This window comes from Rhinolophus ferrumequinum, chromosome 23 (genome assembly GCF_004115265.2).
Source record: "Rhinolophus ferrumequinum isolate MPI-CBG mRhiFer1 chromosome 23, mRhiFer1_v1.p, whole genome shotgun sequence".
NCBI lineage: Eukaryota > Metazoa > Chordata > Mammalia > Chiroptera > Rhinolophidae > Rhinolophus > Rhinolophus ferrumequinum.
Window position 1 is genome coordinate 14833950 of NC_046306.1, and position 14014 is coordinate 14847963.

Sequence of the window (14014 nt, forward strand, 5' to 3'; positions counted from 1 at the left end):
AGAGGGGAGATTGCCTATGTCGAATCAGGTGAAAGATGATTTTATACCACTTCAGAGATTTTTAAGGAATTTGGACAAAACAAAGCCTTCTTCATCTTCATGCACATATCAAGTGTGATACTGAGATAGTTAGTGGTTATTCCTCCCACATTCTGACAACTAGGTTAGTTGACAGACTTAGATTCCGGTGCTCTTACAAGGTTATGTTGTTGAGGCTTTATTGGTATTTGGGGAAGGAGGGAAGAGGAGGTATTATTGCCTGCTATTCAGGTGCCATCTTGAGGCTTCTTCCAATGGAATCCCACTTAACCCTTGCAACACCTTCCTTAAATGATAATGCTAACTGCCGTTATCATCATCATCGCCACCTCTGTTGCCAACTACAACTAAAGATCTTAGGCTCTAAGTAACTTATCTGAAGTCCCATGGTTTAAATCGAAGTTCATATTAGAATCCAAGTTTTGTCTTCCGATTCTGTGCTTCGATACTAATCCCTGCTGTTGCCACAGACCCCACTGTGTTTGCCCTAATGAAATCTCCACTCTGAGCAGATAACCCGCCTCCTCCCCACCTCAAACCTTCTCTCCTTTCTGACACTCTTCCCTTTTAGTTAGAAGTCTCTAAATATTTACCCATCCCCTCTTTAGGCTCTTCTGCCCTAAAGGGCGCCTAGATTTAAGAGAGATGATAATAGATGAAATAAACAACAGATGCTGGTGCCAGAAACTACAGGAATTTGATTGGCTAGTTAAGAAATTTTGTCTTGACTCTGTGAAGGCTTTTGCAAAGAACGACCTGATCAAAGCTGTGTAAAAAGAACTATGAAAACAGAGCCACTAGGAACCTGATGGACTAGTCGTATCATGGGGACCTGAACTAGGGTAACAGCAGCAAGGATGGAATGAAATGGATGGCTATGGAGTGTGTCGGGAAGGAAAGAAGAGAGAAAGGCTAAAAGACTCCCCAGATGCCCTCGCCAGTCTGTGAATTCTCCTGTGTCCAACAGGATATCTTGTACAACATCAGAACAACTGTTGTTTCTCCACTACTGACCAGATACCAGGCGTTGTATGAGTGCTTACCATGCGTCATCTCTTTGAATCCTCACTACACTTCTTTTCCCTATTTTATAGATGAAGACGCCGAGGATCACTTGGCCACATTAGTCACTTGGCCAAGATCACACAGCCCATAACTGGTGGATTAAGGAGACCAGCCCCATTCCGTGTGAGACCCAGACTTACAGCATTTCTCAGGGTGTGAATTGTGCTCCTCTCGTGGGACACGGGCAGGCCTTTTCTTAAGCAGCTATATAAACATTTTAGCGCGCACTAAGACCAAACGTGTCACACCCATGGTTTTATGTTTCACTCTCCTTCGTGAGGAGATAAAGTAAAACATCTATATGGCTGAAAGTTGATTTAAAGAAAAAAATTGAAGACATAATTCTATAGATCTGCGTTATTCAATATACACGCAGCGATTTAAATTGAAATCAAGCTAAAGAAAAAAGTCAGTTTCTTAGTCACATTAGCCGCATTTCAAGGGCCTGGTGGCCATGGGTGGCTAGGGGCCTCCATATTGAACAGGGCAAGCGTAGAATACATCTGTCCTCGTATGTCATTCAATCAGGCCGTGAGGTGCTAGAGCTATCTTCTGCTAGATCAATATCTTTTTAGAGCTTGCTCTAGCTCTAAGTTAACTCTCGTTAGAACTTGATCTGGCTCTAGGTAAGTCTGTGTGCACCTGTGCTGTCCAATGCAGTAGCCGGTAGTCACATGGGGTGTCGAGCCCTGGAAAGATGGTTGGTCTGCACGGAAATGCACATTGGACTTCAAAGCCTTAGTATGAATACAAAACACACCATTAACGATGCTATCCTGACGATAGGTTGAAATGTTATTTTGATGCATTGGGTGAAGTAAAATGTCTTGTTGACATTAATTTTGCTTGTTTGTTTTTCCCTCAGTTAATGCTGCTACAAGAAAGCTTTTAAATTACATCCGTGGCTTGCGATTTAGTTCCACCGGACCTCTCTGCCCTACAGTGTCACTCCAGAGTGTTCTCCCTTTCCCTCTCTCCTTCTTTCTCCAGATGGGTGCTGCCAAAGACAGTAGCCCCATGTACTATTTAACTTACATTAATGAAAGTGAAAATGGAAAATTCAGTTCCTTGGCCACATTTCTAACGCTCAGTAGCCACATGTGGGTCGGGGCGACCACATTGCACAGCGCGGATGGAGACCACTTCCATCACTGCGGGAAGTTCTATCGGACAGTGCTGATACAGGTTGTACATAAGGATGGCAAAACCCACGGAGGTGGGGCCTACAGCGTAGGACACGTTTCCATGGTGCCTAACTGCAGCACGTCACCTAGGTGCCTGTGCCTTCCCACCTTTGTTAGACTTGTTTATGCACATCTTATCTTATCTCGTCTTCTCTCCTGTAAGGGCTTCGGTGCGCTTATCTCCTTCGGAACACACTTTCCTCCACCCTCCGGTATGTGCATGGTGTCTAAACCGTGCTTTGTATAATAGAGGTACTCAGTAAATATTTGCTCACCAGTTGGAGTGGCAATTCCTAGCGAGTAATTGAAAATAGGTGGCTGAAGCAGGAGGGGAGTCTGCAATGGCTGGGAACAGGGGGATAAAAAAGAAAGAGAAGGTCAAGGCCAGATACCCAAGGAAGAAGGAAGAGGGACTGGTAGAGAGACAGAAAAGGGGAAACAGAGGGACAGTGGGACCCTGGGATCTCATACACGTCGCCAAAATCCCTCTGCCTGCCCCACTGGCCCCTCACCAGCAGTGACAAGAGTTATTGCAAGAAAATTCACAGGCTTCAGCAACAGCTATCGAAAAAGTGCAGAAGGAACCCAAAACATTATTATGTGATAAATAAACATGCAAGACCCATAAACACGAAGTTGAAATGGCATGAACATGAAGGGTCTGGTGAGGAGAAAAATGAAAAATGTTCTCTCCCTGGGCCAGCTGGTTTGAGTTACATTTTATGAGCAGCGTGTGAATTCCAGCGTCTTTGTTGAATTAGTGGCAGAATCACACATTAGTTTAAAGGCTCCCTCTCGAATAGGAACTTCATAACGCTTTTTAATTGGGGCTGATAAAAACATAGCATTACTTGCAGGTTCCTGAGAGAAGTGAGTTGTGAAATTGGGTTTTCATTAAACCTAATGATGGAAAATTAAGTATAGTACGTCTGGTGAAATGGGGTGTGATAAAAGGCATCGCTTCTGCGTTATCAGAGGTTAATAAGGGAATAGGTGAAGCAAGATACATTGGAAGAAGGCGTCCAACTAGTTGAATTAATAAACCTTGAAAATCCCTTGGTTCCAAGTCTTCAAAACGTCATTAGCACCACCACTGACATTATTACAAATGTTGCAGCAACACAAGTTGTTCAATTCCAAACGCATTTATTTTCCATTCCAGTGTTGGTTTTGCTGACACCGAGTTTACAGTCTGTCTAGCAATGTGTTTAGGGAAAATATTCATATTGGGAGCGATTCGGTTTTGCAGACATTTGACATCACACAGAAATTGCCAGGCGCCCATTCCTAAGAAGCCTGTCTCTGCCAGGCAGCCCGTGCCTCGGGTCCTTGGGGAGACCCTGGGTCTCTGAAGAAATCTGTCCCCAAATGTGATGGTGGCTTAGCCAGGACACATTCACCAGGCTCCAGCTCATCCTTCCCTGGGAATCACACAGTGCAGCCAGTACTGCTTTCTTCTCCATCCCCCACCCCACCACACGATCCCTCGCAGGAGCACTGGTCTCAGGAAGCACGCATGACATCTACAAGAAATAGTGTGAGTCTTTAAAGAAAAGGATTCTGCTTAAAACTCCCCAACGGCTCTCCCCACCGCCTCCCCCGGCTTGAAGGTTCTTACACATTCACGGCCTTTCCAGACCGACCTCTCACCATCTCTTATAGCTTTGCCCGCATCCCTTTTCCTCCCACCACCTTCACTCCCTTTCAACCTCCTTGCTTTCACCTAAATGCGCTTGCTGTCTCCGGCTCCCGTTCTTGTGAGTCAGATGGTTCTTCTTGTCTGTTTTGCCTACCAGGCCATCTAAGCCTTGAGGGTGGAACCTATTTCACTTTGTGCACGACCACTGCCTACCAGAGCCCCTGGCAGAGAGAGTTCTCGATAAATCTAACTCCTGATCACAAGGGTGCGATGGAGAAGGGGAGCCCCCGCCCCCCACATTTGCCAAGCGCTACGTTTAAGCAATTCCAGTGAGGATGTGTTACCTGTTCCTTAAAATCCCTGGAGAAAACGTTATCAGTGTTTTCGTGTGCAGTCAGACAGGTTGTGCTAACATCTCACCTAGGCCCTTCTGCCATGTGCATAAAGCCGTACACTCTAGATCAGGGGTGTCCAAACTGCGGCCCGCGGGCCAACTGCGGCTTGCAATCCATTTTTTATTGGCCCGCAGCAAATTCCAAAAATACATTTAGTTTACTTAAATAAACCAGGTGAGGCAATACGTACTTCACCTCGAGTGAGTGGCCCGGCTGTTTGTGTGTTTTACCGCATGTGGCCCTTGGTGAAAACCGTTGAAAAAAGTTTGGACAGCCCTGCTCTAGATCATGACATGGGCAATTCTTTCCTTACCAGGAGCAGTTTTTCTCATGCTGTCACATAGGAGGTAAGTTCACTTTCACATACAGAATCAATGTCTGGTGGACTGTGGTGACATGAGAGACAACCAAGCTGAAGGAAACATGGATTTTTGAAAAGACACGTTGCAAAAAGTCAGGAATATATGCTCAGCCTCCCAGGGACTGAGTCCAGCCTGGGCCTAGTGGGCTCCGCATGGGTGCTGTGCTGTGCCTGAATGTGTCTGGGTGAGACGCATGGAATCTGGCTGTTCTCGTCTCGTGCATGCCACAAACGGAAGGTCCAGGGCCTAGACTGTCCATGTCTTCGGGAGGAAGTTGAGCAGACCAAGCCCAGATAGTTCTGGGAAAGATGAGCTGTCTGTGAAAGACCAACAAGGAGTGCCAGCACGGAGGTGGTAGGACAAGAAAGTGGTCTTACTCTTCCCAGGGGAGCAGAGGCATCAGTTTCCAGGGTGGCCAAACTAATGAAGGGCGTTAAAGCAAATCAGTGGGTATAAAGATTATTATCGGGAGAATATCAATCTTATATCAAGGAGAGATTTGTGAAGATGTGTCACAGGACCCAGGCATGGGAGAAGTAGCTGGCAGAACTGGAGGAGGAATTCGGGCTTTCCTACTTGCAAGCTGGGTTCAGTGACACCCCCAGACCAAGAGTGTTAAGTGGTAGGGACATTAAACAGTAGGCAGCAGGTGGTCACTGATGCAGAGCCCATAGCTGGAGAGAGTGGATGAGAGGGTCAAGGTCACTGCCATCAGCTGGGGGTCCAACACTGGTTCCAGTTTGCCCATGGACAACCCAAAGGAAACAAACTAGTAGACAAACCAGGTCACAGGGATGCAAGCAGCTGGCCTAAAAGCATACATGTGGCTCTGATCTCCAGGGACCTGAGGCTCTCCTCACCTGCAGGCAGGCACTGGAGACTATTTCCAGGTACTCTCTTTCCTAAATGGGAGGGTACTCCCGATGTCCAGCCTGTCTGGCTTCTTAGTGGTTCTGATATTGGCCAGGATTGGCCAAGACCACCCTGACGAGGCTCGAGGAAGGACTGAGAGAGGCTGGGGGTGACAGCCAACCTGGGCTTTGTCTCTACTCCCTCAACATACACCCTTGACATAGAATGAACCAAGGGTTATTGTTTTCATTGGTCGGTTGGTTGTTTTGATTTTTAAATCTACCACGAAGGCCATGCCAGGGAAGCAGTGTGTCTCTCTTTCCTCATCCGTTCAATCCTGAGTTAGCTGCTTCTGCCCTCCCTCTGGTCCAGGGCGGGGGAGTCATGGAGGCCAGAGGACAAAACTCCATAGGTGATGATCTGTTCTGCTGCCTTCTCTCTGAAGCAGATGGCAGTCGTGGAGAGCTGTCCCAGCCCACTCTCACGATCCAGACTCACCCCTACCGGGCCTGCGACCCCGTGGAGATGAGCTATCCTCGCGACCAGTTCCAGCCGGCCATCCGGGTGGCCGACCTCCTGCAACACATCACCCAGATGAAGAGAGGCCAGGGCTACGGGTTCAAGGAGGAGTACGAGGTAAGAGACCAGCGAAACTTCCTGATGGGTGCAAAGGCTTATGGGTGCTCAAGCTTTGCTACTCAACGTATGGTCCCCAGGCCAGCAGCATCAGTGTCACCTGGGAGCATGTTGCAAAGGCACCATCTCAGGTCCCACCCAGACCTACTGAGTCAGTTACCTGCATTTGAACCAGATCCTGGGTGATTTGTGCACCCTTTACATTTGAGAAGGCACCATCTAAAAGGTTCTGATATTTCCTTTTTACCCTCCTCCTTCTCTCCTGCTCTCTCTCTCTCTTCCTTTCATAACCCAGTTATCTCCAAACTTTCTATGCTTTGGAGTCCCAGCTCCCTTCAGTAAGAAGCTAGACTGGCTTAAACCCCACGCCACAGGTTGTAGGAACGCCAGCAGATCTCTCCCACCAGTGATTCTGGGAGGCTTGCTTGCTCTTGTGTCATTACCATGCATCTGTTTTGTTCTCAGCCCCAAGTCAGTACCTCATCTCCAGCGACTGCTGTCGCCCCCCCCGCCCCCCCCACCATCTCCTCACCTCTGCATCAGATATCCTTTCCTCCCTCCCCAAAGCACCTCTCACACGAGTGGCGGTTGACAACATGAGGTTTGGGGAATAACTGAGACCTTGCAGCAAAGTACAGGAGGCGCCTGAATACCCGTCGTCCTAAGGTTCTGGTCTCCCCACAGGTCTCTACATCCATTGCCCTTCCCAAAAGTTCTTTTCCAGCGTCCTCAAAACTTCCTTTTTTTATTTTTATTTTTCCAGCAGCCAGGAAAAGACCTCCCACTCTCCCCTCCCTTTACTATGCAGAACAATTTCGCTTTCTTTGTCTCACTCCATGGGTTTCAGACTTTGCCCATTAGGCCTCACCTTTTACAAACAAACAAAAGTGAAATAGAACAGAAGAGAAAACTCTTTAAGATGTTGTCTTACTGCCCCAGACGGACTCTGCCACCCTCCTCACATAGCTTGGAATCCAGCTGCAGCCAGCCTTGACGATTTTCTTGTTTCACTTTTCCTTTCCCCTCTCTCCCTCTCCCTTCCTTCCTCCCCAAAATATCTGTGGAGCCATCTACTGCGTGCCAGGCTCTGAGTGATATGAACTACTTTTTCTGTGGCTTGTTTTTTTTTTCTTTTCCACACGTAGCCTCTGCCCCAAATATGCTCGGTTCAGTTTTACTGTGTACAGTGAAAACACACTGACGCAGACGGTCCACATTTGGAATTCTCAATAATGCAGACTAGGTTTATTTCTCAGGCTATATTCTGAGAAAGAGCTTACGAAGCAATTATTTCAGAAGCTAAGTGAGGTCATAAAATTGTGCTAAACTCGGGGTCCAGACAGCTGGATTCCTGTACAACAAACTGTTGGATGGTAGCATATCATTTTGCTACCTGAGTTTTAAAATTGTTTTCTTCGTTGAGTGAAGAGTTTGGATAAGGAGATTTCTAAGGGCCAGTCTGGTCTTAAAACTTTATGAGAGTGTAAAACATGGTGTCATGGGGCATGTTTGACACATTTACGAGAACAAAAACATTTATGTCAATGGAGGTGAGTGATTACCAGCTCAGGAGAACCAGCAGTTAATTTCAAATTTGGTTTAAGTAAAACAGCATTTTTTCATATGCTCAGTCTACTAATTTAGGGAAGGTATTGGGGTAAGAATTGAAGGAGATACTCATCACCTCCCATACCTGGGCCTTATTTCCTAGGGGGGGTTGGCTGAATGATTCCAACCCCTTAAAGTGTGTATGTGCATATGCTTATGCATACCTACATAGATGTTTGTGGAGCGAAGTCAAGAGAGGGTGTGTTGTTTGTTAAGGCATATTCAATATCATGATGGTTTAATATGTCAGTCATAATATTTAATTATAAAAACACAAATACATTTGGCTACTTTGGTACAATTTGCTTTCTGAATGAGATCTCTTTTAAAAGCATCCATCCCTGTGTGATTGATTTAAACAAAAAAAAAGTGCCTTTTTGCATTTTCCAGACTTTCTTTTCTTTCTCTCTTTCTCTCTCTCTCTCTCTCTCTCTCTCTCTCTCTCTCTCTCTCTCTCTCTCTCTTTCTTTCTTTTAATAAACAACAAAAATATATTTCCCACAGTTCTAGAAGCAGGGAAGTCCAAGATCAAGGCTTCAGCAGATTCAGTGTCTGGTGAGAGCCTGCTTCCTGGTTCATAGACACCCATCTTCTCTCTGTGTCCTCACCTGGTGGAAAGAACGAGGGATCTCTGTGGGATCGCTTTTATAAGGGCACTAATTCCATTCATGAGGCTCCACCCTCAGGACCTCAGCACCTCCCAAAGGCCCCACCTACTAACACCATTACATTAGGGATTAAGTTTCAACATATAAATTTTAGGGGGACACAATCATACAGACAAATATTCAGTCTCTAGCACTCTTCCATAACTATAAGACAATGGTAAAGGTGAGGAATTTGAACATTGATACAATGTTTCTTTGTTTGTTTGTTTGCTTGCTTTCCAAACTTCCTGGCATGGAAATGAACTGCTTTTATAATGAGGAAGGAAATTACACACGTTGTTCCATTATTTGGACCTCAACCAGAAATATCACTAACTAGACTAGCCTTGACCTCAATTAGTTCAAATTATATTCATCAGTTAGCTGGAATGCTTAGTTTCTTGTTAACAGCATTTCCTGATTAACTGGAGGTTAATTGGAAAGCGTTACTTAATAGGAGTCTTTCCACAATGTGCTAGTTCACTTTCTTAGACTATAGCTGGTTATTGCTTTGATCATCAAAGCTCCTGTGATGTCTGAAGTCTACCTACTGAGCATAAGAGTCACAGATCCATCCTGTAAAACGTAAGACTCCTGGGTCTCCAAGCTTACTCTCAGACCAACATGCTGTGTGCTCTGTTTCTTGCCTGTCATGCCCCTACCCCGTCAGATTTTTCATATAAATGAGTGGGTTTGACAAGTTGACATATAAGGGACCTCTCAGTTATAGCAAGTGGTGTCTTCTAAAGTTCCATTCAGTGGTACAGTCACTTACAAAGTTGTTCATTAAATTTTTACTGAGTATTTACTATTTCCAAGCGTGTTCTAGATATTTTAGACATGACACTGAACCACAGGGATAAAGATCCGTGCCCTCGTGAAGCTTGTGTTCTACCAGGGAAAACAGGAAATAAGCAATAGGCTTAAAAATAATTAAGTTATTTTACAATCACTTACTTAATGTACTATGTTAGTACACCATGGACTATGCTAAGGAAAAATACCATTTGCTGTGTGACAAACTACCTCAAATCTTAGGGACATAAAACAACCAATTTTTTTTATGCTCGCTGAGGGCACGGCAGGGATAGTCCGTGATCCATGGTGTATGTCTCAAGCCTTGACTGGAAGGCTCTAAGGGTGGGGGCTAAAAGCATCTGAACGTGTCATTCACATGTCTAGTAATGGATGCAGGCTGTCAGCTGGGATCTCAACGGGATTGTCAGCTGGAACACCTACAGGTGGCCTGGGCTTCTCCACAGTATGGTAGCCTCAGGAGAATTGGACTTCTCACATGGTAGTTCATAGCTTCAAAGGTGAGCCTCCTAGCTAACAAGGTGGAAAGCGCATCGCCCTTGTGACCTAGATTTGGACGTCACACAACATCCTACCTCCCACCATCTAGTGGTTCTAAGCAAGTACTAATTGCCTGTGTTCTAGGGAAGGTAAATTAGATTCCATCTCCTGATGGAAGGAGGGACCACTGCAAGAGTCTAAAGGAGAACGCAGAGCAGGAGATATTAGCAAATACAGTTTTGGGATGATACAATCTTGCGCAAGTCCCATGGGAAAAGAAAGTACAGCAACGAAGGGAGATGGTGCATTCCAGGGACATGAGGTGAAGAAGGCTCCAGTATTAAGTGGAGCAGAAGGACAGGTCTTAATTGGGAGGTGAGCTTTGAGCAGAGACATGGTGGAAGGTATCTGGAGAAAGAGAGTTCCAGATCAAGGGAACAATATATCTGGCATGTACAAGGAGGCCAGGGGTGGCATTAGTGAGCAAGGAGTAAAAGTATTAGAAGACACTAGAGAAATAAAAGAGGCGGGGAGGGGAGCTGACCATACTGTGCCTTCTAAACCATTATAAGGACTTTGGCTTTTACTCTGAATGAAATGGAAAGTGTGGGGACAGAACCAGGAGTGCAGTTTCCAGGCTCTCAGCCTCACGTGAAAAGGTGCTGGCTCGGGTAGTAGATGGCCATCAGCTGTGACTAGTTGGCCATCGGCTGTTACCAGTTAGCCATTAGCCACTGATAAAGCTGCCGTGGCTAAGCTAGCGTGGTGGTGGTGTGTGGCGTGGCGTGGCGCGGCGCGGCGGAGTGTGGATTGTGGATTGCAGAGAGGCGGATTGCAGTTAGCAAGTGAGATTGGTTGGCAAAGACAAGTGGATGGCTGGCTGCGGATCGTGTGGCTCCTGCCTCCTGTGTCTCCAACCCAGCCGCCAGTGAGACTATAGTGGTATGATGCCCCTACCTATGGCTCCGGGGGTGTTCTTTTTTGGCCTCACCATATCCTGCGTTCTTATGCGGGGAGCGGGACTAGAGACCCCGCATGACACCCTGCATGACAAAAGCCACGGCAGAGTTTTGAGAAGACAAGTGATAATTATCTGATGTTGTTTTGGAAGACTCATTCTAGCTAATATGTTGAGACTAGACATAAGAAGGCAAGAGTAAAATCAGGGAGACCAGGTAAGAGGCCACAGCAGGAATCCAGGTGAGAGACAGAGGTGACTCAAGCCAGGGTGTGGCAGGGGAGGTGGTGAGAAGTGGTTGGATTCTAAATATATTTTAAACATAGAGCCCACAGGATTTTCTAACACATTAGGTGTGGCATGTGAGAAAAAGCACTTCAAGGTGACTCTAAGCCACTGGAAGGATGGAGTTGCCACCCACGGAGATGAGGAAGCTGTAGGGAGGGCAGATACGGGGCAATGGGGCAATTGTGAGTTTCATTTTGAGCTGAGTTTGAGATGTCCATTAGGCACCTTAGTAGAGATGGAAAGTGGGTAGTTGGATATATGAGTCTGGAATTTGGTCAAAGCCTCATTGACATATAGATGCTAGTAAACCCACAAGCCTGTTCAAAGTCACCAAGCAAATGAGCATAGAAAGAGACAAGGACCAAGGACTGAACTTCGAGGAACTTCAACTAAGACGTTGGGGCACTTTCCATAGACCAGGCATTGTACGAGGCTCTAAGAAGTAGGGAGATGAGATGGACAGAGCCCTTGCATTCTGAGGAACCTAGAACCTGTTCTTACAGACAGGATAGAAACTGATCATTTCAATATCTTGGCAAAATGTCACAAGAGAGACATGTCCTTGGGGGTAGGGTGCATTAAGCCTGGCCTGAGAAGAGATGGCCAGTGGCTTTCTGGGAGACACAAAGCCCAAACCGAAGCTTCAGACATGGAAGAACCAAATAAAAGCAGGGAAGGTTGTTCTAGGCAGACGGACTAGAACAAGCTGTGGCATGGAGGTGGGCACAGGAAGTTGAGTTACTAGAACCAGAAGTAGTTTGGTACATAAACTATGGGGGAGGGGGTGGCATGGGGCTGAAATGGTTAGTAGGAGTAGGCTTGGGGTGGGGGCAACGGGATATGTGTCAGGCTAAGAAATTTGGATTTTATTCGAGGGGCTAAGGGGAGACATTGAAAGGAGCAGGATTTTTTAAGCTGGATTTGCATTTTAGATGTAACTATCTGGCATTGATCAGAGCAGAGAGAGCAGAGGCAGGTATGTGGCTGGGACAATAATTCAAGGAAAAAAAGACGGAATTGCCTGAACCAGGAGACTGGGCCCAGAGCCCAGACAAGCCCACACACATTATCTTATGAAGAGCCATAAAATCAGCTCGTTCTCTTTGACCTGAAAAACTTGAGTCTCTCACTATATATTTTAAGCTCAGTGACTTGAAGTCATGTATGGATCATTACATTCTGAAGTGAGAGTCAAAATGCCTGGATTCAAATCCTGTCTCTTTCATTACGTATCTGGGTGACCTTGGGGAGGTCACTCCCCCTTTGGGAGCCTCCATTTACATATTTATGCAATGAGGGTGAGGGAGTTGGTCAAAAAAACGATCCAAAGAGCACTTCTGTTCATGATATTTTGAGTGTCTATGTAGGAACCAGTATGTAGCCCAGCTGGCTCTCCCTCCTACCAATAGTCGCACTGGACCCACTTTTCTGGGGCTACCATCCCCGTAGTTACATCTCAAGTCCTAGCAGCTCTGATTGACCAGGGTCCTTGGACTCCTAAGAACTCAAGGAAGCCTAATTAACTGCACCTGCCATGCAGATTTGACTCTTAGAGGTATTTAGACCTGGCCGAGTATTAGAATTACCTGGAGGAAGTTATAAAAACACCAGTGCCCAAGCCATCCTTTGGACCAATTAAACCAGATTCCCTGGGGGATGGGATCCAGCGATCTGTATTGTCTAATCTCTCCAGGTGGCTACAATGTGCTTTTAAGGTTGAGAGACACTGGTCTACAAAGATCCACAGAGTTCCCAGTGGATGACCTGCTTGTGCCCACAGACCCATCACCATACCAGCTGTACTTGTACTTGCTGCTGGTCACATCTGATGCCCACGGAAGTATATGATGGCTGCAGAAACCCACCCTGCCTACAGAACACAGCCACATGACAGTCGGGAGGCTTCTGCATGGGATCTTGGATGGTGGAGCCTTCCTTCCTCTCCTTCCCCCAGCCCCAATTCTCCCACCTGCCCCGAAATGAAAACCCTAAGCGTGCCAGCCAACGTGAACAGAAGGTGGTCGGAAGGTGTGACTCTAACCATCCTCATGCTCAGAAGACAAGCAGGTTTGGGGAGGAGAAGGAACACAAAGAGCTGGAGAGAAGGAAGTGCAATCCAGGCCGTCTGTCAGCCTCATGGGTGGGACAAGTCCAGTAGGGTAACCAGAAGGTATATGCTTAGTACAGTTCCATTAAGACTATTAAGCAACAAGGAACAGCCGGGTGGAGTGTGCTGCAGCCTCGTGAAGAGCAAACATTTGTTCATTGTCCAGCTCGGGGTGGACATGCTGTGTACATGGCTTTGTGGGGAGAGGCCAGTGTTTCCATCTTCCTCTCAGCCATCTGTGGGTGATGGTGGTGGGCAGGCAGCCTCCTCGTGGCGTGTCACCACGGAGATGGATGCGTCAGGCCACCCCAGGTGCCCTCTCCTCTGCCCAGAGCTACCTCCAGAGGCAGAGTAGACCTTCTGCTTCTCCCACAACTTTTTCTCTCCTCAGTTGGTAACAAGGTCACAGAACACCCCACTGCAGGGGACCCCAGAGAGAGTCTGGTCCAGCTCCCCAATCTGCAGGTGAGAGTGATTCTGGTTAAAGGCATAGGGACTTCGTGGCAGATGCCCAAATCATGAAAGGGTAAACCATGGTTGTCCCCCAACTCTGGGAACTCATAATGACCACAGCAGGAAAACTTGGACTCCACCTTCTCATTTCCCTCCACTCCCCATGGACAGTAAGGAGAAATGGGCCATTTCCAGGGGGGTGGCCAAAAGACATCAGCAACCCAGGTGGTTTCAGACTTGGAAGGTTTTCCAGCAGGAGAGTTCATGTAGGAGAGACTGTTAACTCAGTCTTTTCCTCTGAGTGTATTTGTGTTTTTCCACTTAGAATTCTCTTTGTAACCCAGCAAAACAGGATTTTCGGTGTTTAATACAGGAACCCTCCCCAACCAAGCGGGCAACTTTCAGGTGGCACCGTAGAAAAATCCCTTGACTGAGAGTCAAGACCTGGTTTTCAATCTGCTCCCACATGCTGGATGGTCTCGGAC

The 14014-nt window shown here is 46.7% G+C and overlaps 1 protein-coding gene across 10 annotated transcripts in view; it reads left to right on the forward strand.

Annotated features, from left to right (window-relative positions):
* The window catches only part of PTPRT (protein tyrosine phosphatase receptor type T), a 945146-nt gene that overhangs the window by 860961 nt on the left and 70171 nt on the right, over nucleotides 1–14014 (forward strand). For 8 of the 10 annotated variants that reach the window (XM_033094902.1, XM_033094905.1, XM_033094898.1 and 5 more), the window contains one exon: nucleotides 5982–6172. In XM_033094902.1, the coding sequence (XP_032950793.1) occupies nucleotides 5982–6172 (191 nt within the window). The remainder of the gene's footprint in view (nucleotides 1–5981; nucleotides 6173–14014) is intronic. The other 2 variants (XM_033094899.1, XM_033094906.1) reach the window with 1 other exon arrangement.